At 41.6% G+C, this 25,798-nt stretch overlaps 1 protein-coding gene across 11 annotated transcripts in view; it reads right to left on the bottom strand.

Annotated features, from left to right (window-relative positions):
- Positions 1 to 25,798, bottom strand: part of CADPS (calcium dependent secretion activator) — a 572,571-nt gene that overhangs the window by 19,844 nt on the left and 526,929 nt on the right. For all 11 annotated transcript variants that reach the window (XM_078152119.1, XM_020976388.2, XM_020976394.2 and 8 more), the window contains one exon: positions 22,578 to 22,685. In XM_078152119.1, the coding sequence (XP_078008245.1) occupies positions 22,578 to 22,685 (108 nt within the window). The remainder of the gene's footprint in view (positions 1 to 22,577; positions 22,686 to 25,798) is intronic.

Here is a 25,798-nt window from a genome sequence, read left to right on the forward strand (position 1 = left end):
GGGACAAGGGGAATTTCTGATGCCTATTTTCCTCTAGATGTATCAGGGATTTGGAGACAGGCTTCCTTTTTAATAAATTAATAATAATAATAATAATAATAATAGCCAACTGTTTACAGAGTGAGCTTTAAGCTTGCTTTATGTAGATTATCTCATTTAATCTTTATGACAACCCTGCAATGTTGGTGCTACTGCAATTCCTTTTTTATAGATGAGGAAATTGGGGCTGAGAGACAGGAAATGATCTCCCCAGGATTATGCAGTTCGTAATAGTCCGAGGTAGGATTTGACGTCCAGTCTGGGTGACTGCAAGTCTGGTACCTTCCACTATTCCACCTAAGACAGAAAAGACCCTTTTGCCCTCTAGACAACATTATCTGATGCTAAAGTATGCCATGGTAGGAGTCCCAAGTTGTGAGGTACTATAATCCTTTGCAATTCAATTATACTTAGGACTAGATTCCATTTCGGCACATCACAGGATCATGGATCCAGAGCTGGAGGGGACCTTGGAGGTCACCCCCTTCTGCTTTCTCACCCCCCATTATGTGTTTTCTTCCTCATCAAAAGGTCACCTCCTAGATGAACTTTGTTTGAACCTTACTCTCATCAGATTTGGCTCAAGAAGACAATAACATAATCGGTTAGGTACTAATATTGATAGACTGAACCCTTCTCAGCAATGCAAGGATCTAAGACATCTCCAAAGGCCTCATGATGGAAAATGCCATCCACATCCAAAGAAAGAACTACGGAGTTTGGATGCAGATCGAAGCATACTATTTGCTTTTTGTTTTTTCCTTCTGTTGTGTTTTGTTCCCTCTTTCCTCCAATTGGTTCTAATTCTTACTTACAACATCACTAATATGAAAATATGTTTAATAGGAATGTATATGTATAGCCTGTATCAGATTGTGCGCCATCTTGGGGAGGGAGGTGGGGATAGAGGAGGAGAAAAATTTAAAGCTCAAAAGCTTATGGAGTGATTGTTGATAAATCAAAATAAATTAATTTTTTAAAAAAAGGTAACTTCCTTAAGAGGAGTGCCTCATCTTGCAAGTTTGCATTTGCATTCCCAACACTTAGTACGATGCTTACCAAATGCTTAATCATTAATTCATTTAGATGAGAAAATGGTACATTTTGACCTCTAACTAGACCTCTGAATGCATTGCAAGGACAGCCCCCCGAAGAGGCAAGAGCAAGGGTCGTCATTTAACAAAGGGTTATTCTTCCATCAGACAACGTACTTATCTCTTAAACACCTCCTTGGGCACCAGAAGTGGGTTTGGAGCTAACCCTAATAGACTGCAGCCAGATTTTAATGAATGATGAATAATTGAGTAAGTTGCATACCACAAAGATATAATTACAGAAAGGGTGGCAATGATCACAATTCATGGTACAGTATGGGGATCAAGATGGAAGGGGAGTACTGATTGTTGGTATCCACATCATTTCCAATAGCGTAGGGGCTATTTCAACTTTTTTTTTCCCTCAGAGCCCAACACAATGCATAGCACATTGTCAGCACTTAATAAATGCTTGAATTGAATGATTGGACCTGTTCTTCTCAGAAGATCTTGTGCTGAGATGAATTCCATAGTTGTAAACTTTTTATAGAACTAGATCATATAATTGTGCATATATAACACATGCTATATATAGTACATATATGTATATAATAATTATAACCCAAAGAGTTAAAATTAAAACTAACAAATTTTCCCTAAGTCAATGGCTAGGCTAAGATTATCATGATCTGCACTTTTAAATGTGAATACAGCACACTCTAAAAATTCACATAATTTCCACACTCCCCAGGTAAAATATACACAGAGGCCAAGAGCTCAAGGGAATTCTTTCCCTGGTAAAACTAGCCAGCTATTGGCCAATCAAATGATGGCATTAGTACAAAGAACTCTACTGGAAAGTGTTGTCCAAAACCCTAAAAATGAAAGAAAACAAAACCTAACAACTGTGATCAGATTTCAGCTATGTTCTCAGGGTCCTTCCTTCCTCTTTTCTCCCTATGAACAGCCTTTATACTCTATGTCAACCAAATGATAAAGTTAGATTCCTTTTAGAGTGCCTTTTGGATACTGTCTATGGGAACACACTTTTAAGAGCTAGGGCTGTAGCTGAGAAGTTTCCAAATACCAGTCAATATGGAAGCTAGGTGTTGCTCAGAACTTGGTCAAGAAGCTGATATAGTGAACTGGGAATGTGTTGGGTGGGGGCTTTAAGAGAAGGAAAAGTCATCCAGTTTTGGGGAACTATTTTGAAGAGGAGTGTTGGAAGGCTAGTAGCAGAAAGAAAAGGCTAAAGACAATCAGAATGGGGAATGGAAACCTTTGTACAACTGCTTATAATAATACAATGCCACTTGTCCTAGGAAGAGACTTTTTAATGTACCACATTTGCTTAGTGGGGGACAGAGACTAGATTTTGTTACCTGGGACCTATTGATATAGCTGATGGGAAAGTGGGTAGAGTGATGGGCCTGGATTTGGGAAGACCTGAGTTCAAATCAGCCTCAGACACTTACTAGCTGTGTGACCCTGGGCAAATTACTTAGTCTCTGTTTTCCTCGGTTTCCTCAGTTGCAGAATGGGGATAATAATAGCACCTAGGGTTGCTGTGAAGATCAAATGAGATAATATTTTTTAAAAAGCCCTTAGTATATTGCCTGGCACGGAATAGGTGCTATATAAATGCTTTCCTCCCTTTCGTCTTCACTCCAAAATAGTTCAAAGTGGTGTTGCTTGAAAGTCATTCTCCATGTACAGCTAGGTTCTGCTGCCTGATTAATGCCCTTTTCCTCTCTTTGCTTTATTTTAATCTCTGTGAACCATGCTCTGCTTTTTATTATTTATTTTTTACTGCATTACTCTAATTTTTCTTCTCTTCCTTCAGAAATGTCTAAAAAAAATTTGTCAGATCATGTGCCCAAGCCACACGCTTGCGGAAGGAACCCAACTGATGTGTTAAAGACTCAACCTCAATTTACCCAACTTAGAAGTATGAATCTTTTTCATTGTCTGCAAGCAGTTTTGGGGAGGCAGGGGCACCATGAAGGAGACCACCGGTAAAAAAGTTGCTAATTCAGAGGCATTGGGAATGATTGGTACTCGGCCCAAGTATAGAGAGTTAAATAGTAAATTAGCAATGAGTTAATACGTCCAGAATTGATCACCCTGCCTGCCGATTAAGGCTATCCGATAAAAAAACAAAACAAAACAAAACAAAACAAAAAAACCCTCCCCCCACCCCCCCTTTTTTTTTACCCTTTTTAGTCTGCAGAATGCGAAATTAAACACTTGTGGGTTCATTCTAAAGAGTGAATGAAATTGAATAAGCTACCTAGTACTTGAGATGCATGGGGAGTACTTGAATAGAGCAAACCTCCTAAGTTGAATGGAGTGCCTTTGGGGACCAATTTGTCTCTTTTCACTCTCTATTCTTCCTTTTTTGCTGACAGATGTACAAAGGCGGATCTACTCCACGAAGCTTATCTTCATGCACCCCCAGCAGCTGTCACTTTTGTCGAGCAAGTTAATCAGGCAAATGCCACCATATCCCACTTTCTATAAGGAACAACATGTTATAGACAGTACTCTTGCTAGAAAGAGACTTTATTTTAACTTTGACTGGCTTGCTTTCCCACCCCTCCAGCCCCCCACCCCCCTCAGCTTTCCCCCTTCTCCCCAAAAGGGAGGGGGGAAAGAAAACTTTGCCTAAGCTTACAATTTGGCCAGCCACGATGGCATTAAAAATGAACAGTAATATACCACACAGTCAGGTTTTAAGCTATTTAGTGATTTAAAGGACTTGGGGCCACATTAGACCCACACGGAGTTTATGCTATTAGGCTGAATGCCACAGTCTAGGGCAGAAAAAAAAAACCAACCTTGCAGGCAGAAAACATTATTACTCCATGGATGTCTTAGATCCATTTGCTTCTACTCTCTCTCTTTGTAAAAACATTTTGCATCCATTACTGGTTATTTACATGTCTCCTTTGTGAAACCTGACTCCATCGAGAAAGGCTCCCCCCATTCAGAATGGCATTCTTTCGTGCACCTTGTAGGTTGGTACCCTTTTATGCATGTACCTCGATTTCCTTCTCAAGCCCCTGCCACCACCAGGGGTCCTGAGGCAGAATGAAGGGGCTTTCTAGCCTCTGGATCCCTGGAACCCTAGGCCAACTGAGAAGGCTCTTTCCTGCTAACTCATCCCTCTCCACTTCCCTCTCTTCTGTATAAGGAGGACTCATGAGGACGTGAGGTATCATGAAAGGGTGCCCCATGCTGGCTCAGATCCTCTCTGAGAGCCCCCACTCACTCTGAGAACTCAATGCCAAAACCAGACATATTTTCATTAAACAAACTCTTTAGAAATAACGTCTCTGGAGAATTTGCTACCAGACAAGGGATTTGTCATTTTCAAGAATGGACAGCCAGTTCAAAGATCCCGGCAAACTCTTGAAGGAGCCAATGCTGAAGTCTGTTTTCTCTGCCTCCTTCATCTCACCCTTACCCCCTTCTTCATTTCCCCTCTTGCTATATCGCTTACTGCATCCCCAGAAGGATGACCAGGTCCTCCAGTCACCAAAGTTGTGTGGCTCCCAGAGGCACAGTTGGCTATGGCATTGCTCTAGTTGCAAATCCATTTGTATTACTAACAGATTGTGTAACCATGTTCTTCTGTAATCTCAAATTCCCTTTTCCTGTATAATGTTCCTGGGCGATGAAACCTCAGAACAGCACAGAAGACTGAACTGTACGGGTAGGTTATAAAGTCAATAGGACCTGATATGCCAATCAACCACATTGTTGCTGCGTAAGAATGCAGGGCTAAGTCTTATAGAAAGGACTTAAGCTGAGACCCTAAACTATTTATCAACTGTCTAGGATGTAAGGGCTATTGGATTACCTTCCTCTTTTCGAAATAAACCCTGCAAACTTTGTTCCAGGGGGATAAAAGCTCCCAGACAAAACGCAGAGGGAGATGCAGACAGAAAGCCAAAACCCGGCCCTCCCTCAGTTGTGCCTAGGTATAGCAGCCTTCTGTGGCCCATATGGCATTCGAGATCACCCACTGTTTCATGGTGTTTAGCTGGGGCGACGATGGAGTACCACCCATAATTGGGTGGAAGTTGGATTTAAGGTGGGATCTTCTGTCCCTGTGCTGGAGACTGGCTTGGGGCCTCCAGCACAGAAGTCTGGCTTCAAGGCAACCAACTCCCTTACTGTTCCACCAGAGAATGAACCTTGTGGGTATAAATTGTCGGCTCCACGTCTCTGGGATTAGACACACAGCCTGCATCATTGTTAGCAGGAAAAGCATGACTAATGGAACATGTTTCACACTAAAGAAGGTGCCCCCAAAGGTTACTTTATCAGGGATTTTTTTCTTTGGTACATCGCACACTTGTAATAACAGACCACATTTCTATAGTCTTTTGAAGATTACAAAGCACTTTCTTTACATCAGCCTTGTGAGGTGGGTGATTCAAGTATTGCTATTTCCATTTGAAACAATAATGGTAGCATTTAAATTGTGCCTGCTATAGAACAGACACCGTGCTCAGCCTTACACAAATATTGACTCCCCTGATCCTCCTAAGTAGATGCTATTATTATTTCCATTTTACAGTTCAAGAAACTGAGGCAGACAGAGGTTTAAATGACTTGCCCAAGGTCATATAGCTAGTAAGTATCTGAGACTAGATTTGAACTCAGGTCTTCTTGAGTAAAGGCCCAGAGCCCCAATCAATGCTTCATGAGGAAATGGCTGGGGGAGACAGGCAGCCTAATTCTGAGGTCAAGTCTAAACCTTCCCCTACTCTGCCACACTGCCCCTAGTGAGGGGCAGCAGGTTTGCTGTGGACTTGTGCTTACGGCTGCCTCCTGTGGGCTACCTCCATGAGCCTGAATCCTCTTTTTCAGTGCCTTCATGCCGATTTTTTCTTTGTCCATTTTTAGTAGGCAACCCACCCCACTTCCCACTCCCTAATTAGGATTTAGGAGGGCTGGTTTCTGGTCCCAGATCTCAGTCACTAATCTGTGTCCCCACAGTCCAGGGCAGGCCATTTAGCTTTCTTGGGCCTTCATTTCTCTATCCATAAAATGGGAACAAAACTACTGCACCTATCTCAGGCTCTTCAAGGACTAGATGAAATGATGGATTTGAAAGGAATTTGACAAATAAACGTGCTTTATGACTATAAAGGGGTTTACTGTATGGCAGCTAGTCCTGCAAATCCTCTAACAAAAGAAAAGCATTTGGATTCCAGAATTCAGAGCTAGATGGAATGGAGAAACAGGTTTCCTAAAATAGAATACTTAGATTTCAAGAAACAGTTGATAGTCCCTGATACAAATTAAGTGAGGCTACGGTCTCTGACCCTTCTGATAGATCATCTGTAAGACAAAATGTTTGTTGATGACTCCAGGCCAGAGTGGGCCTGCTCCCCTCCCCCTCCCCCTCTTGGCATGCTTCATTCCTTTCAAGGCCCACCTCCAATGGGTGCTACAGTAAATCTTGCCTGACTTTCCCAATGGTCAGTGAGCTCCCCTTCCGTGTCTACCAGAATAATTGTGTGTATATAATCTGTTCAGAGGCAGAATGGCACTGTTGTTGTGGTTGGCACTTTGATTTTGAGGAGAACTAAAGACATCACAGGGTGACGTCTTGACTTGTGTATGGCAGTATGGCACAGCACAGAGGTGTTAGACACTCTGGGGCTGTCTGTGGCATCCCAAATGTGGCCCAAACCAGATTAAAATGCAATTGGGAAATATTTAATAAAATAAAAAAAATATAGTAGAACATAGTTCATGATAATACATGGTTTTCTAAGTCAATATGTGACCTGCAGGGATCCTTAGGTATGTAAACCCCTTGTAGGCAGGCATCATATCTTAAGACCTATGACTCCAAACACCATCTCTGTGACTTCTCTGTCTGAAGCGTCCCTCCCCCGGCTATCACTCCCTATAAACATTGTCTTCCTGATTAGAATGTAAGCTCCTAAAGGGGAGAGACTGTCTTGCTTGCATGTGTTTGTGTCTCCAGAACTTGGCACGGTTCCTGGCACATGGTAAATGCTTAATTAATACCTTTTCATTTACATGCACTCATTCTTGAGTTTTCTGCAGCTCTGAGCATGGTATTAAGCACAGAGGGGAAAGGTGTGCGGTTAGAATCATAATCTCAGATGTTATCTAGTCTAACTGGAACCCAAGCAGAAACAAGCTTTTAGCTTCCCCAAGAAGGGGTCGGCCCACTTCTCTCAAAGTCCTCCCTGGGATAGGAACCTACGTTCTCCCAAAGCAGCACAAAACGTCAGGGAGCGTCTACATATTCCTTTCTGTTATTTCTTCCCACTATTGTGAGTTCTGCCTTCTGGGGCCAACCAGTACAAGGTGAATCCCTCTTTCACATGACAGCCTTTCAAAATCCTAACCCAGAGATCTCAAAACAGTTCCCTCTGGGACACATGACCACCAAGAGGTTGTCCAGACTTGACTTGAAGTCATCCAATGAGGGCAGTCATTTCTTCCTGAGGCAGCCCGGTGCTTTCTGGGACAACTCTAATTGTTTACCAGTTTTTCCTGACATCAAGCCAAACTTTATCTCTTTGCAATGTCTACCACTGCTCTTAATTCTTGCCTCTGGGCCCAATCAGGACAAGACTGCTCACTTTTCCACAGAACATCAGTTCTTATGCCCCACCTGTTTTCTCTCCTCCAGGCTAAGCATTGCTAGTTCTATTGACTATTTATCTTATGATATTATCTCAAGGTCCTTCACCATCTTGTTCATCCTCTCCTAGATTCTGTCCAGTTTATCAATTTCTAACAACAACAATTAGTATTTATATAATGCTTTAATGGTTGCAAAGTGCTAACTCTTGTGGTCCTTACAACAACCAGGTGAGGTAGGTGCTCTTATTTTCCCCAATTTACAAATGAGGAAATTGAGGCTTGACAGAGGTTAAGTGACTTTCCCAAGTGACACAGTCAAGAAGGATATGAGGAAAGATTGGAACTCAGGTCTCCCTGCTTCCAATTCTCATACTCTATCCATCTCACCATTTAGCTGCCTCCCTACGAGGTGCCTGAGTGATGACAATACTCCAGTCATAGGCTGACCAGGAGAGAGCGGAGCAGTGTTATCTCCTTAGTCCAGAATGCCACGTCTCCCTTAATACGTCTTAAGTTTGAATTATCTTCTGTGGTTGCCTCAGCACACTGTTGACATAGTGATCCTATCTTGTCTGAGTCTTCTCTTGGCTAAACCATCTCTAGCTCCTCTCTGTGGGGGCTGATCAAGGCCAAGTTTAGCAGGCTCATCATCACCTTTATTCTGGGTACTGTACTTCTCTGCTAAGTCAGACAAAGGTTTGGGTTAGCTCTTTGTCTGACTACCATCGCAATGCTGACTCACAGTGAACTTACACACACAATGAAAGCTTGTTGAATGATTAGAAAGGAAGAACGCCCAAAAGATGTTGGTAAGGAAAAGCCATTTATGGAACCATTTCCTAGCAAATTAATGATATTTACAAAATGAAAGTTACTTAATTTGAACTATCAATGGATAAACAATATATGATCTGCACAATGTGACCTGGCAAGGCATTCTTATTACCCTGGGTATGTTTTTCTAGAACCACAACTAGGTTGGTATTTGCTTTTGAGAAATGAAAGTTTGTTTTGGCCAACACATTTAAGGGGTAATATATTGAGACTCCTGGTAGGTAGAAGGCATTTCCTTTCTTTTTTTCTTTCTTTCTTTCTTTCTTTCTTTCTTTCTTTCTTTCTTTCTTTCTTTCTTTCTTTCTTTCTTTCTCTCTCTCTCTCTCTAAGCATAAAAATGGCCACCAAGCTCCTATCATGCGACTCAAAGAACCACCCCCGTCACTAGTACTTGGGCTAATACTGAAGCAGAAAGTTGCTTCGATATGGAGGTTTTGGGGTAGGCCAATCAAGGGAGGTGCCATATATGCAGAAACACAATGTGTTCCCCCCAGCTTCTAAATCTCGCTCTCTCTGTCAGAGGACTATGGTTTAATAATAATAGCTAACATTTGCAGAGGGCTTTAAGGTTTGTAAGATACATTATGCATCTTATTGCATATGAAGCACTTACTAAGCACTGCTGTATGTCAGACAGTCCTAACACTATCCTGTGCTCAGGACTGAGAAAAACAGGAGATGTCACATTAGAGCAACTGGGTTTGAACCTCAGCTTTGTTACTTACTACTTGTCTGACCTTGGGCAGGTCACCACCTCTGTGAACCTCATTTTACTCATCTGTAAAACATGGTGTGAAAGTCTCTTTGGCTCTAAATTATGTGGCATCTTTGACAACATCTGTCCATTCAAGGCTAAAGTTTTCTGGAAGCACGAGTGACCTTTTCAGAATGATGGGGGAAAATAGGGGAAATTCTGCACCACCCTTGCAGATTTGGCATTTTTTACAAGGACTGAACCCAATGGAAACGCTGGAACCAAGGTAGGGTTAATGTGGCTTTATCCTAGTGTGCCAAAATTTACAAGGTGCTGACAGAACTTATAGCCTATCAGCAGCAAAGAAACAACTGAGTTTAGTATCTAGTTAGTAAAGATAATTTGTTAAAATAGAAAGCTACCAGATGGTAGCGCTTCTTCCCCCAAGGGCAGCTGCACCTCATTTGAGCTCCTCTTGGCTCCACGCGGCCCTACTCCCTAAGCAGCTGCCTGGTGGTGTCCCATGGTCTCCTTTCCCCACCTGCCATTCTGCTTAAATGAATTTGTCTTTAAAAGTTGAGTTGTCCATAACTAATGTGGAAATGTGTTTAATATGATCATACATGTATAGCCCGTATCAGACTGAACACTGTCGTGGGGAGGGGGGAAAATTCAGAACTCAAAATCTTATAAAAGCGAATATTGAGAACTAAATGTAAATAAATTAATTAAAAAAATAAAAGTTGGGCTGCTTCATGAGCCTCCTCTTGGGCACATAAATTGCCAGTTATGCCTCTGGCCTATGGGTTAAATTTTGTTGACTACATATAGAGTCCCAATTATTTGTTCTTTTGTGAAACTTAACCCCCCCACCCCAACAAAGAGAACGATGTTTCATCCCCTCCTTGATGTGTAGATGCTAGAGGGAATAGTTCCCAACATCCTGAGCAGGACTCAGACCTTTTGTGAATGCAAGTGGTCTCAAGTCCGAGGAGGGACCAAGAAAATAATGCTGTTTAAGGAAGTTAGAGGTAACATAATATGTTAAGTGACACCAGCATTGTGTGTACTTTGGGAGGAAAAAAAAAAGAATATGCCTGCTACAATAGGGTCACAAGACTTCATCAATTGGATTCTAGTCAACTCGGTGGGAGTTTAGCTGAAGAACTGAGGACTATGAAAAGTTTCCCTCTAAACGGGGAATTTGGAATGAATGAAACATTTAAGCTGAGCCTTTTTTTTCTCTAGCTCAGATAATCTTTCTGGACACTTGAAAAATAAGGGGGTCGCCACCTGGTGAAAGCAGCCACTTATTCTAACAGTTAATGGCTAATGGATAAGGAGGAGACAGAGAGCAGAAAGCATGTCAGAAGACCAACGTGTCATCTTACACCTGCTGATATATTAGGTGGTGCCAGGTCATTCACTTGCCCTGAACCACTGGTTTGAAATGCTTTGTGGGAAAATCCAGAAAGGAATGAAGACACAACTCAGAGTCAGATGATCCCTTACTGTCATTACATGAAATCCTCCGCCTGCCCCCTCCCCTACTGCCTTTGAAAACTGTAACAGGTTCCAAAGGGAGAACTAGAAATTAGAAGCGGAATATTTCTTTTTTGTCTTTGTGTTCTTAGTGCCTGACACATAGTAGATACTTAATGAATGCTTCTTGATTAATTCATCAGCATGAATTAATCAATGCTGGTTGATCAAATTAAATCTTGGTCCCAACATTTTATTAATAATTTGCTTACAGACTACCTTTGGAAGAAGGTGTTGGAGAGGGGAAAGAGAAAGTGTAGGGGGGGGTTCATACTTTTTTTGAGGGGGTGGGGGAGTCAATGGGAGGGGTGGGAGAGGGTGGTTTGTTTTGTTTTGTTCTGAATCTAGGATTTTATTTTAGGTACGTTTCAGTGTAGAAACCCATTCCACTGATAAAGGTCAGCAACTCATCTGTAACGTCAGAGCAAGAGAGAGAAGCACGTGTGGTAGAGATCATAAATTTAACATTGGAGGCCAGTTAGCCCTTCATTTTACAGACAAATAGACTGAGGCTCAGATAGGTTAAATGCTTTATCAGCTATCATGCCTCCTCTAAGTCTCTCTTTTCTGGGCTAATGTTAGGAATACAAAGTGGTAGATTATAATCTTAGAGCATTGCCTGGGACACTGAAGTTCATCACCTTGCCCAGGATTGGGTATATAGTGGCTGGGTGACCCTGGGCAACGATGTTCACCATCTTGCCCAAGGTCAACCAGCCAGTACCTGTAGAAGGAAGGACTTGAACTCAGATCTTTCTGACTCCAAGATCTTCTATCCACCAGGCCATCCCGCCTTTCATGGATGCTGTTGTATAAAACAAACATAAACTCCCTTCCTTGTCTATTTTTTGGACTGGAACTGGGACTGGGATTCCAATGATGTGTTACACTCTAGGTGAAGAAACACCTTCCACTACTGCAGGTTGACAGCTTCTCTGAAACATCTTAGGATCACAGATTTTAGAGCTGGAAGGGGCCTTGGAGGTCATTGGGTATAATTGGTTCATCTCCCAGATGAGAAGCTGAGGTTAAGTGATTCGTCCAATGCCATACAGCCATTACATGCCAGAGGATTTGAACCTGGATCTTCCTGACTTTGAGGACAGCTTTCTATTCACTAGGCCACACTGGCTGACTCCATGTTAGGCAGTATGTTTTAAAATTAGTCGATCGCTTTTTCTTTTCAAGAAGAGCAAGTCTTTTTCTAGAGGAGCAAGTGTGTGCCAATGCCAATAGAAGCTGGTAGATGAAGACACTTTCTGACAAAAGTCAGCACAGAGACTGGCAAGGAGGGAAGCCGCCCCTCTGTTAATTAATGGGACATGTTTGAGAATCGAGTACATCTCGTCTTCTGCGATGCAATGTGACAGTATTTGTTCCACAAAATGTGCCTTGGGTATGTGTGTGTGTGTGTGTGTGTGTGTGTGTGTGTGTGTGTGTGTGTGTGTATGTGTGTGTGTGTGGGGGGCAAAAGTAAGTCTGTCGCTTGCTGCCTACATGTTTCAGATTGCTATGCAGAGGGAATGAAATTCCCCTTCTCCAAGACTTCCAAGTCTTGTGTGGCTTACGTTAGCCAGACTAGAGCAACCCTAAAGTAGTGGAACGACTGGGTGGACTTCTTAGCACGATTAACAGAATGATCTCCTCTGGATAAGAAAACAAATTAACTCCCAGCACCAAATGTCTTCTGGACCAGGAAAAGCTGTTTAGAAAAAAAAAAAGAATGCTTTGGAAAACTCCAGGGACAAATTCCAACCTGATTTGCCCAAGATTGTCCCTCACATGAGTGAACCCAATGGACAGGACTGGCTTTGGAAGGAATAAGATGGGATGGAATCAAATTCGGGGGTGGTGTATATCACAAAGCTGGTTCTTGGTGAGGTGTCTATCAGCCAGAGATAAATGGCAACTCCTTTGGGTTAGCAGAGCTTCATTGCCAGGACAGATCCCCCTAATCACTGCCTTCCCTTCCTCTCCTCCATCTTGCTTGGACCCAGGGCAGCCATAGTCAAAGCCTACAAAAGGGTAAAAGCTCTTCCTTCCCTTTCCAAAGAGTAGAAACTGGGGTTTCCAAAAGGCCAAGGGACTCACTCGTTATCTAAATGGTACTGTGGACAGAGGCATAGCCTTGGAGTCAGCAAGATCTGGATTCAAGTTCTGCCTCTAATATATACTAGCTGGGGAAGTCACAACCTTTTGGTATCCCAGTCAACTGCCTAAATTACCAAGCCACACACAGAGTTCCCTACTCTGATGAAATCACAGAGTCAAAAAGAAAGATCCCATCCCCCTGCCCCCCAAATCCAATCTCCAATTTCACCTCTCAGTAGAATGTAAACCACAGGGACTATTTTTCACTTTGTGTTTTGATCTTTCTAGTATGTTGCCACATTTAGCTTGGATATAGTAGATGCTTAATGCATACTTGTAGAATTGAATTCAACTCTTCCCCTCCTCTCAATGCTATTGCCATTGAGACACTGATGCCAGAAATTCAATGGCTAGAAATTAATTCTTTTAGCTTAAACATAATCAAATTAAAATACAAATGTACTAGGAGGAGTAATACTTTAAAAATTATCAGACATTTACACTTCAGTGTGAAGGAGTTTATAAAGGCCTTCCCTAAAAAAAGTTTGTAAAGGGGAGAGGGACATGGAGAAATGTGAGGATTGTAAGCACCTGATAGAAGCTGAAAGTAAAGCCTGGGGCAAGGAAAACAAATTTCATCTGTTTTACAATTTTGTTCTAAGATAATCTCAGGCGGCAGTTAGGGAGTACAGTGGATAGAGTGCTGGGTCTGGAGTCAGAAAGAATCATCTTCCTGAGTTCAAATCTGGCCTCAGACATGTACTAGCTGTGTGACCCTGGGCAAGTCACTTAACCCTGTTGCCTCAGTTTCCTCATCTATAAAATGAGCTGGAGAAGAAAATGGCAAACCACTGCAGTGTATTTGCCAAGAAAACCCAAAATGGAGTTATGAAGAGTCAGATATGACTCAACAACAATGGATTGGTGTGACCTTAAAATAATGGAGCAATTTAGCCAACTGGATCCCCAAAGAGCCCTGGACAGTTTTTGGTTAACTTAGCTGGATTCTATTTAAAAAAAATGTTCTAGTCATGAAGAAAAAAAGTATTAGAATAAAGATAACAGGAAAGGACCGTCAGTATTCATTTGTCTCTCACTTATACTCCAGTTTTTTTTTTAATTCTTTATTGGAAATAATCCCCATTCCCTTTCTCCTCTCACCTAGGCTCTGTTGTGTAGCCAGTCTTGTTAATTACCTGCCAGATCTAGTTTGGGTACATAGGGATTCTTCTAGCTTCAAGTTTACCTTCAGTAATCAACTTTCTTTTCTTCCCAATCAAAATTTCCCAAGACTTGTCATCTTTTCTCCCTCCTCCCATCCTGTTTCTTTTCTTCCATTCTTCCCTACTTCAGAATTTTGAAGAATGTGTTGCCCCAAGCAACAAAATCTCCAGTCTCAATGAAGGGGTTGATGTAGTCCCTATTCCTAGGTAGCCCATAAGTTGATTTGACCATTCCTCAGTTTCCTTTAATGGAGCTTCATTCATGTCCTTTTCTGTCTCTCTGTCTCTTTTTCTCTCTTTGTCTGTCTCTGTCTTCAGTTATTATATTTTTCATATCTTTGCAGATGAATCTCAGTTTTATACATCTCTTATTGGCCTCTGTGTTACCAATAGCCTAATGTAAATTTGGAAATGGATGTTTTGTGAGCATCTGAAATTCAACATGTCCAAAACAGAACGTGTTATCTTTTCTCCCAAACCCTCCTTATAGTCCAGATTTCCCTACTTCTGTCTGAAGCAGATGTGTCACACACGCAGCCCATGGGTTGAATGCAGCTGATAACACTCCTGAGTATAGCTTGAACTGGATTATAATGCCATTGGGAAATACTGAACAAAATTTTAAAAAATACAATAAAATGTATAGTATTATATTTAAAATTAAGTCAACACATATGGCTTAGTGGATGCCATTTTTTTTTTAGTTTGACACTACTGGTTTGGAGCACCACCATCCTCCCCATCACCCAGGCTCACAACTATGTTATTAGCCTTAACCCTTCATTCTTACTTACCCTATATATGCAAACCTACTGGAAAATACTATAGTTTCTAACTTATGAACACCTCTCACATATACTCCTTTTTCTCTGTTCACACAGCTACAACTCTGGTATCAACCCTAATCACCCCTCACTTGGATTATTGCTATAAATTTCTAATTGATCTCCCTGCCTCAAGTCTCTCTTCACTCCAAATCATTTCTCACTTCAGCTGCCAAAGTGATTGTCTTAAAACCTCTGTTGAGCTTTTACAACTCCACATCATCTGGTGTCTTCATACCTTTCAGTCTTCTTACACTATATTTCTCTGCTTGTACTTTCTGATCCAATTACACTGGCTTCCCAGTTTTTCTTCTGTCTTGTGTCTCGGTGTCTTTGTGTTTCCTGTCTGCCATGATTGGAATGTTCTTCCTTCTCATTGTTGCTTCTTAGCTTCTCTGGCTTCCTTCAAGACCCAGATTAGAGCCTGCCTTCTGCAGGACACCTTTCTGGTCCCTCCAGAAGCTAGCCTTCCTCTTTGAGATAACATTCCACTGACTCTTTATATGTCTTGTACATAGCAAATTTTGTACAAGGTTTTTCCTTCCATTAAAATGTAAGTTCCTTGAGGACAGGGTTGTTTTTGCCTTTTTTTTTTTATGGCTAGTACATAGCACAGTGCCTGGCACACAGTAAGTGCTTAATAAACTCTTGCTGATTGATGATAAAAGCCGCATTTTAAACTGTTTTGATACTTTGGCCTTTAGTTTGGATATCTTCAAGGATATCACAAGCTTGTGAGACTCACCAAGAAAGTCAGTGATATTTTTAGGTTAAGGGATCTATATTTATAAGTTTCTGGTTAGCTCACTGGCACAGTGGATAGGGAGCTAGGTGGCAAAGTGGATAGAGTGCTGGGCATGGGGTCAGGAAGAGTCATTTTCACGAGTTCAAATCTGGCCTTAGACACTAACAAGCTGTGTGACCCCAGGCAAGTCACTTAACTCTGTTTGCCTCCATTTCTACATCTGTAAAATGAACTGGGAAAGAAAATGGCAAGCCACTCCAGCATCTTTTCCAAGAGAATACCAAATGGGATCAAGCTGAGTTGGATACGACTCAACAACAAGAACAGCGGATAGAGCCCTGGGCCTAGAGTCAGGAAGACTTGAATTACTTATTTATTTACTTACTAGCTATGTGAAGCTGGCCAAGTCACTTAATCTCTGTTTGCCTCAGTTTCCTCATCTGTAACATATGGATAATAATACCAGCTATATCCCAAGGTTGTTGTGGGGATCAAACAAGATAATATAATGTAAATGCTAGCTATTATTATTGGGTTCATTAAGTCATTTCTGGTGGCAGTGGACAAAACAGACATGTAGAGGGATAATGCAAAAAATGCTGAAGCCAGATTTCTAAGGAACATTCTGGGGTCCTAGTACTAAGCAATAGGAGCATGTACACATGCTCAATGTATACGCATCCTGGAGTGGATGGATTGTTTTTGGCTTAGCATCTTCTCATTGAGGCACAAGCGTTCTGACTATGCCTTCTTTGACTTAAGATCGGAGATATAGAGCTGGAAAGGACCCCAGACACCTTTGTTTTAAGGCCCAGGGAGGTTAATTAATTTTCTCAAGGTCACACCATCTGAAAAACTTTCCAGTGGAATCCATATTGTTATCAGAGTACTCTCCAGTTGAGCCGTCAGACAACTGGTTATTCTACAACAAAACGATCCCCCTCCCCAATTTGTTGGTTGCTTGTCTAAAAAAGATGATTGGTGCCAATAGCATTTAACTGAATCTACAGATCAAGATGTAGATTTGGTATCATTAGCCATGCTGATGGGCCAATTTCAGATTTATTTACCAAAAATCCCCCAGGCAACTTCTGATGATTTATTAAGGGAAGCCACGGAGGAAGAAGGAAAGAGTCAGAATACCTGGATTTGAATCTTACTTCTTTACTTCCTAGCTGTGTGAGCATGGGTAAGTCTCCCCTCACCCCTTTTGGGTCTCAGTTTCCTCATCTATAAAATGAAGAAACTGGACGAGATGGCCAGTAAGGTCCTTCTAGCTCTAAAGGTCCATGATTCTTATCAATAATATCGACAAAGCGTAGGTGGGTGTTGACTTGGGTGAATAGGTGGAGTTCCCACACTGGAAGTCCCTCTGCTGCTGAAATCACAAATCCTTTGGGAATCAAGAGACTATCATGTTCTAAATCATCTTTTTAGGGAAAATACATTCAGTTTATTCTTATGTTAGCCCTAAAAATAATGTTTGCATAATTTGGCAGTGAAATGATAAGTCAAGACCACCACAAGAACACTGAACACAGTCCAGACAGCATCATTTTGCTGTTATCAGTGACCTATCACTGAACGATTAAGTTCTTACTGGGCATTTTTGGTATTTTTGGATCTGGTAACTGCTATGGAGAAGCCAAATTCTCAGTCAATCTCTGCCAACCTAATCCCTGAGAAGTCAGATTAAGTGTATAATTGACCCACATAAACCACACATCCTCTCCAATTCAATGTTTTCCAAGTCCCGTTTACACTGACACAGGACCCAGAAAAAGAACTTCATGAAAGACAGGGTATTTCCTCCCACTGGGGATTTCATCAGAGTTGGAGATGGCTTTTTAATCACTGATCTCTGAGCCTGCGAGGTTTAAGCAGATGAACTAGCCCTAAGCACATCTGTTTTAATCCTGATCTTCTACTCAGGCTGTCTCTTCAAGAAGTACAAGGAGAAAAAAATAAATTAATTTTTGTTTAGTCACTGAAATCTTAGGCACATCTCTTGATGAGCTGATCTCTAATATGAAATGCATGTTTTTATTTTGGGAAAGATGTTGAATTAAACATCAGAGAAGGGGTGGGGTGGGAAGCCACCTGCATTATTTATGGACATTTGAATTTTGCATCTTTGCTCCTTGAAGTGATATGGTTTGGTGTGGTTTGGTTTGTTTTTTGCTCTTAAATGGGATTCCTAGGAAGATGGAGAATAGCTTTATACACAATCCTCCATGATTGTTTTTGTATTAGGGGAAAGGTCACTCATTGTTTCCTCAAAGGAGCTAGGAAGTTCCTTTGGATCTGATGCTTAAAATTCATACTTTGGAATATAATTGAAAATTGCTATGTTTTGCATTTATTCAAATCAGATAATAATTTTCCCTGTGTTTCCCTGCCTTGAAAAACAGATATCGTAGAATCCCTTGCTCAAAAAAAAATCATAGACTGCTATTTTATAGCAATTAGAATGAGCTCACAATGCTATTCTGTTAGTCTAATCAAAAAACAACAACATACACAAAGAAATATAAATAAACCTATATTTATATAGCAGAATTATAAAGTTCTTTGAATGTAATTTTTTTAATCTCCTTATTTGGTCTTATTGTTCTTAAAGGTAGGTTGAAAGAACCGTTTGCTATCTTGTAGGAAAACTATTCAAAAGGCTGGGGACATCAGGTAGGGAATGGCGCCTATGATTTCACATACACTTTATAGCAGGCAGATTTGCTCTGTTGTTTTTCTGATTGCAAGGAAGCATTCAAGGAAGAGAACATATATTATTAAATGACATCAAAAGTCAATAAAACTTTTTTTAAATGAGGGAAAAAGAGACTATTCAACTCCATGGACAGAAATTTTCACTTTCCTCCAAGATCTGGTTAAATTTAGATTACTAAAGTAACTTCATGTCCACCTTTTACCAACCTGGATGAAATTGAAGGGGGCGGCTAAGTGGTACCATAGTGCACAGAGTGCCTGGCCTGGAGTCAGGAAGACTCGTCTACATGATTTCAAATCTAGCCTCAGACACTAACTGTGTGACCCTGGGCAAGTCACTTAATCCTGCCTCCGTTCCTCATCTGTAAAATGAGCTGGAGAAGAAATGGCAAACCACTGCAGTATCTTTGCCAAGAAAACCCCAAATAAGGTTACAGAATCAGACATGACTGAAAAAACAACTGAACACCAAAAAAGGAAATTGATTAAAAACAAATGCAGTGAGGTTGAGAACGTCTGCTTGATTTACACACTGAAACAGGTAAAAATGCAATGAACGCTATCCTAACAATTTCCTAAAAGCTCTAGCTTCCAGTCAAAAAGACAGTAATGGTTCAGTTAGCGGAAGGAGCCTGAGGTGTGATGGGGTGGCTGGCTCATATGCCAGGAGAACTTCCAAAATGCTTAGAGGGTTTAGCCCAAGTATTCCCACTTCACATGCTAATGTCTGCCATTTTTCTTCAAGGACAAAAACCAAAAGAGGACCAACACCTAATCTGAAGATCTGAAAAGAGAGCCATGAAAATGGAGTCAAGAGATGGCCTATAACCACAAACGTAGCAGTAGCCCTGAGATCAAAACCTTGAATCACAAGACGTAACAAAGATAGTGCTTGGACTTGGAGGAAAGAAGGTCTGTGTTTGAATTCTGCCTAGGACACTTAATTGCTGGGTGACCCTGGGTAAGTCACTTAACCACTCTGAAACGCAGTTTCCTAATATGAAAAATAGGGATAACAGCAGCACCTACCTTGCTTGTTGCACGTGTCAAATGAGATAATGCCTTTGTAGATCTTAAAGCTTTGTATAAGAGCTAGTTATTATTGGCAAAAGGAACAGATACACAAAATTCAGACATAGAAAATGACACAGAAACTTGCCACCCTCCAAACAAAACATAAAATATTGAAATAGAAATCTTTTTCTTCTCTCCCAAATGCTCATTGTCTATTATTCATTTTTGCCATTTAAAAAAATGAAACAACTTGGAAAAGAAATCTTTAGTTCTACTAGTCTCTTCTGAAGTATTTCTGGCAATTGTTTCTCTCTCCACCCTGGAACTCCTGTCCTCAGAAAAGAAAGGGACAGTGGTGTTTAATTACTGCCCAACCGAATGTTTTCTGTGAGCCCCACCATGTCCCCTCTGGCCCCTTCCATGGGAACTCAGAGGACACAAGTGGCTTACAGGATTCAAACACATAGAGCTCTCCTTCCAAAGAAATAAACACCATGCTTGAGGAAGACAGAAGCCGCAAATAACCAAACATGTTGGTAATCTGATGTTGTGTAGCTAGATTATAGAAAAACAGTAATTACTGAATGACATTACTCAGTCAGCATGGTAATGAAGTTTTTCGAGAAGATCTGGGTCTTTCAGATGACAAATGTTTTAAATCAATGACAGATTCGGGAACTTTCCCCACTACTCTCTTAGCTAGGTTGCCTAGCACCAACAACATTCTATATGTTAGGGGAAGGGGTAATTCGGAAAGGAAATCCAGGCAAAAGCCATGCAATCCTTTGCACTGACCTAAGCTGCTACAGAAGAACCTTTGCGTAGTCTCCGAGGAACTTGGTTAAAGCTTTTAAAGTCTGGCAGGTGGCCATGGCAAGAGAGAGTGGGTCTTTCTGGGGAAAATGTTGGACTCCTAAGTGTAGTTGAAATCATTTCTCATTGACCAACGTCATTAAATAAACATGAAGAAACCTTTATGTATTTAGGAATGGCTACTCTACAAAAGTACCTTCGTTTTAAAATATGGATTTGAAGGCACTTTGCTCTTAGAAACTTGGAAGAGGACAAAGGCCATTTCCTGGCTTTATTTAGTACCATTACATCTGAGATCTCCCTCCCCATGCTAATTAGGAAAAAAAAAAGTTGGGGGGGCTGTTTGCAAACAATAGGACAGGCTGGAAAGCAGATCAAACCACAAATTCAGTAGTGGATGTTTTCAAGATTGATTAGCACAAGGGTAAGAGTGCACACGCACACACACACTCCTGCACATACGCACACCACGCATGGACCACACCAAACTGTGCTTTGGGAGATACGGATCAAAGAAAAAGGCAGCTTAGGCATTGAAAAGAGCAATCCACAGGCTCCTCAAAAATTTGCCTTTTATGGAATTGGTTCAACAGAGCCGGGCAGTCAAGGCATGATTAGAGGCCCAGCTGCACAGTGGCATCGGCTGTCCCTTTTTTCAATGCCTACTAGATGGGTGATTCAGTGTGTCAGGCATTCGAGGCTCCATACTCTCAAAGAGGCACGCATGCAGAGGAACGAGGAGGCACTAGGTGTGTTTTACGCATGTATGAGGCATTCTCAGTGGAGGTGGGTCATGCTAGAAGATGTACACAGGAAGATTATTTGACTTTAATTCATGCCACTTGAGATAATGTGATAAAACATTTGACATGAGAGATAAGTTCCATTTTCATCTGGGAGGTCACCAGTGAGAGAGCAAAAGAAAGAATGGGGGAGAGAGAGAGAGAGAGAGAGAGAGAGAGAGAGAGAGAGAGAGAGAGAGAGAGAGAGAGAGAGTATTCTTAAATAAAAGTAATGCAGAAGAGTGGAATATCATGTACAAAAAGAAAATGATTGGGGGTGGGGGAAAGAAAGGGCTTTTGAACACGTTATGGAAGCGAATGAGCTGGAAAACAAAGCATCAAAAGTCGGAAGCATCGAAATTGGAAAGCTGTGCCAGGCAATGAGATCACCAAGATGAAACAACAACAAGGAATAAAAAAAAAATCCAATGTAAACTGCTGTACACAATTAAAGAAATCATATAGAAACAAGAATCCCAAAGTAGACCAAAACACTAACACTGCCTTGGCACTGGAGACATAAAACCTTAAAGGGAGAAGCCGACTCATCACAAAATTTACGAGGACAAGGGGTGCACCACACAATGGTAGCAAACACAGAGACGGAGAAACTGGTTCCCATGCACTCAGGCCAGGTCTACACTGGCAAATGACAGGGAACCCAGAAACCATTCTTGGGATCATTCTGACAATTCTCGACTCCCCACCACTGCGGCTGTCCCAACCACTTTGGCCTTAAATAGTCAGTAAGGGCCAAAGTGGGGTATGGGACTAGTTATCTACTTTGGCAGTGCAGACGTGGTGACTGTCAAAAAAAAGAAAGGGTGGAGGGGTTGAAAACGATTAAAAGGACATCCAAGTCAGTGTTCTCTAAAAGTTTTTTTTTTTTAAATCCCGGGTCTTCCAGTCATGTGCAGCTGCTCCTTTTTTCTTTCTTTCTTTTTTTTTTTTTTTTAAGGATGTTAATTTTTATAGGTTTTCAGGGAGATTGCATAGCCACGATGCGGTCTGTTCAGAAGCCCATCAGCTGAGGATTTTTTCTTTCTTTCTTTTTCTTAACCCCCCCAGAAACTTAGTCATTGTCGAAGAGATAACAATACAGCACCTACAGCTGATCTGCATGTCACAGCTGTCAGGCAGCGAGAGACAAGCAGCAGGGTAGCAGAGAGGTATGTAGGCAGTGAATGCCACCCGGACTGGAAGACGGCTCCCTAAAAAATGGGACTGGATTGCACTGATGAGAACAATGACCAACAGAGATCTCCGCCCATTTTGAGAAAGCTTCCTCACAAGCTCAGGGAGGGAAGGTGTCTGCTTAATAAAAAGACACCGCTGCCCTACGGACCACACAGATAAAGACCAGGACATAGTAAGTAAGACCAGAGGAGAGAGATTCAGAACAGAGAGACAACAGAGACGAAAGCCTGAGTCAGAGGAAAGGGAAAGATCCGGTTGGACTGAATAACCAATTGAGTTTTTTTTTTTCCTCAAAATGTGACTTATCCTCCTGTCTCTTTATTTTGTCACATTTTGGAGAGTCTCCTCTTTGGCCTGCAAGGAGGAGAAGGCATTTACTTACATCAAATAACCTTTCTATATACATCTCCTCATTGACCTTATCACGGAGGACATCCTGAGAGTGGCGGACAAATGTCACATAGGCATCGGCGACGTCCATCCCAGGCTTCTGCAAAGAAACACCAAAATGTGAAAATGGCATCGCCTTCATTACCTGCGCTCTCTTTCATTCTCCCATCCCCTTCTGAGGAACACCTGCTGTTGACTTTTCTAGGATCCGTCCCTGGCTGAGTTCTGCTGTCCGTTGTTCAAGGCTGTTTCCCCTGGTGCCATTCATGGGACATATTGGGTCAGCAGGACAGGGACTGTGGGATTTCAGATCTGGAATGAGCCCTGCTCAATCCTTCCCTGACCAAGGATCCCCTTTATAACTTACCTGACAGGTGGTCTGCCAGTTTTGACTGGAAGACCTTCCTTGACAGGAAACCCAGTTGTCTCCTAAGACAGCCTGTTCTACTCTGGGATAGCTCAGGTTCTTAGGAAGCTTTTCCTGACATCAAGCCTAAATTGGACTCTTTGCAACTTATACCTAGCTGCTTTTAGTTCTGCCCTTTGGGTCCAAGCACAGCAAATCTAATTTACTCTTTTCCACATAATGGCACTTCAAATGCTTAGCATTACAGTTTTAGAGCCAGAAGGGACCTCAGATCTAGCCCAATTATCTAATTTCATAGAGGAGGAAACTGAGATCCAGAAAAGTTGAGTGGCAAAGCTAAGATTTGAATCCAGATCTTCTGACTCTAATTCCCACACACATTCTACTACACCAATGAAGGCTAAAATGTTCTCCTGCCTCAGGCTTCTCTTCTTCAAATAAAACTGTGGCTAAGCAGTGAGTTGGACAGCTAAGCAGGGCTGAAGTCAGGAAGACCTGAGTTCAAATCTGACTTCATTTATTAGCTGGGTGACCCTGGGGAAGTCACTTAACCCCATTTGCCTCAGTTTCCTCATCTATATAATAAGCTGGAAGAGGAAATGGTAAGCCACTCCAGTATCTTTGCCAAGAAAACTCCAAATGGGGTCGCAAAGAGTCAAACACGACTAAAGAACAGAATCAGTGGATTGGAATGGCAGTCTTAGAGAAGTTATCGTTGCTCTCCCCCTTTTTTTCCCCTACTTCTATCTTTAGCAAAATCACTTATAGAAACATTTTCACTTGTTGCCCCTGAACAGTAGACAGGCTAAGTTTGGGACTGTAGTCCCAATTAGAGGAACTCCAAAATCCACTGATGTTTCAGGGTCTATCTCATGTCATTAGAAACTGAACAACACCCTTTCTCATGATTAAAAATGCTATAATGTGTGTGTAAAATACAGATCTCAACCTTTACGAAAACAACAGCATGGTGAAAGGTATAGAGGGGTTGGCCTTGAAATTGGAAAGACCTAGATTCAAGTCCTTCCTCTGAGACATAGGGGCTTTGTATCCATGGACAAATCATTTAACTTCTCAGTGCCTTGGCAGCACTCTAAGTCAATAAATTGCAGAGAAAATGCCAACTTGCGTTGGTCAAGGGAATGTCTCCTCCGGTGCTCCCAACACTGATAAAATCACAGGTCTAGTCAAAATAAGAACAATGTTCTTTGTTGTTAAAATGAAAATCTTCATTTATCCAATTTGCTTACATTTCCACTCTATCAGCTTGCCCAGACTGAGTACACAGCCACTGTCTGTGCCTCTCAAACCATTCTTATGGTTTAATAATAATAACAATAATAATGATAACAATAATGATAATACTCTATCGTAAATATGTCTTTTACATAAATGAGATTTTGTGGAAAGGTAGGAGGGGGAAGGAGCAATTGGACACCAATTTCTTGTAAAGGGGGGACAGCCCAAGTCCAAACCTGGAGATCACCCTGTTTGAGATGCTGTAATCCAAGTTAGCTCCAAAGAAACCCATTAAAATACTGTAATGTGGGTCATTGGGAGAGTCACCGCCAAACCTCCTGAAGTTTCCACATCGGCAGATATGTACATTTGCTAATAACTAATCAGATTAGTTTTCATTACTGTGATTTACCTTAGATCACAAAGTATCATTTCCCTACCAGACGTGACTGTCAGCCACTGCAAATTGAAGCTAGTTAACACTTCTGTGTAATTTCCAGGGTGAAAATGAGGAAGGTTTGGAAACAGTAGGACTGTATTTTTTTCCCCTGATACAAAACAAAGAATTATCAAGCAAGGGGCCAATGCTAGGCCCCTGGGTTGCCAGTAACATTTCTTAACACCTGCTGAAACAATGACAAGGTATTAATTTGAAAAACAATGAGGACAAACCAACGGGGCTGTAGTCAAGTGTTACACTTTCAACAATTTTCTGCAGACGGGAATGCGCCCGCCAGGTTTGTGATGGTCCTGTAATTGTTGGAGTTTTATGTTACCAAACAATAGCATTTCTGGAAGGAGATGTAAATGATAGCTGTCAGGTCTTCTCGCTACTGAGGACTGATTAGCCAATGCCATTTTCAGTAGGAGGTGGGGGCTCACACAACTTGAGAAGAGATGGGATTTGAGGTTCAGATTCCAGGTCTAACATTTACTAGCTGGGTGACCATCATCTCTCTGAGCCTCAATTTCCCCACCATCTCTAAAGGGGAGATGGGATAATAGGTGTCATTGTGGGAACAGCATTCTGTAAACCTTTCCATGCTCTATAAATGGGAGCTGTCACCATTAAGGAACTTCGTAAATGCTTAATGCCTGCTTATTATGGGTGTTCATTCCTTGGTAGTGTTGCTGCTGAAAGTCAGCATGGCACAGTGCACAGGCCCTGGGAGTCAGGAATACCTAGGTTTCCATCCTACCTTGAAAAGTTACTAATTGTGTGACCCTGGACAAATCATTTTACCTGTTTAAGCCTCTGTTTCCTCATCTGTAAAATGAGAGGATTAGACTTTGTGACTTCCAAAGTCTTTCAGTTTTAAATCTGTGACCTTGCAAATCTGGGTTTAATGCCTACCTTTGACACATACCAATTGTGTGACCCTGGGCAAGTCCTCTTAACTCTCAGTGCCCTGTGGCAATTCTTGAAGCATTCAATTCACCCAAGAGCTGCTGATCTGCATTGTGGAGGGAGTTTTCACATCCATCAGTTCCCCATAATGATTCTGTGGATCTAGACCCAAACAAGTGCTCATGGCTTCTCTGGTCCTTTTCAAAGTAAGGTCATTGCAAGGACTGAGGCTTAGGAATGCAATTCTGCCAGGAGTCCC

The sequence above is a fragment of the Phascolarctos cinereus genome, unplaced genomic scaffold, assembly GCF_003287225.1.
Source record: "Phascolarctos cinereus isolate Bilbo 61053 unplaced genomic scaffold, phaCin_HiC Scaffold_4;HRSCAF=312, whole genome shotgun sequence".
Lineage (NCBI taxonomy): Eukaryota > Metazoa > Chordata > Mammalia > Diprotodontia > Phascolarctidae > Phascolarctos > Phascolarctos cinereus.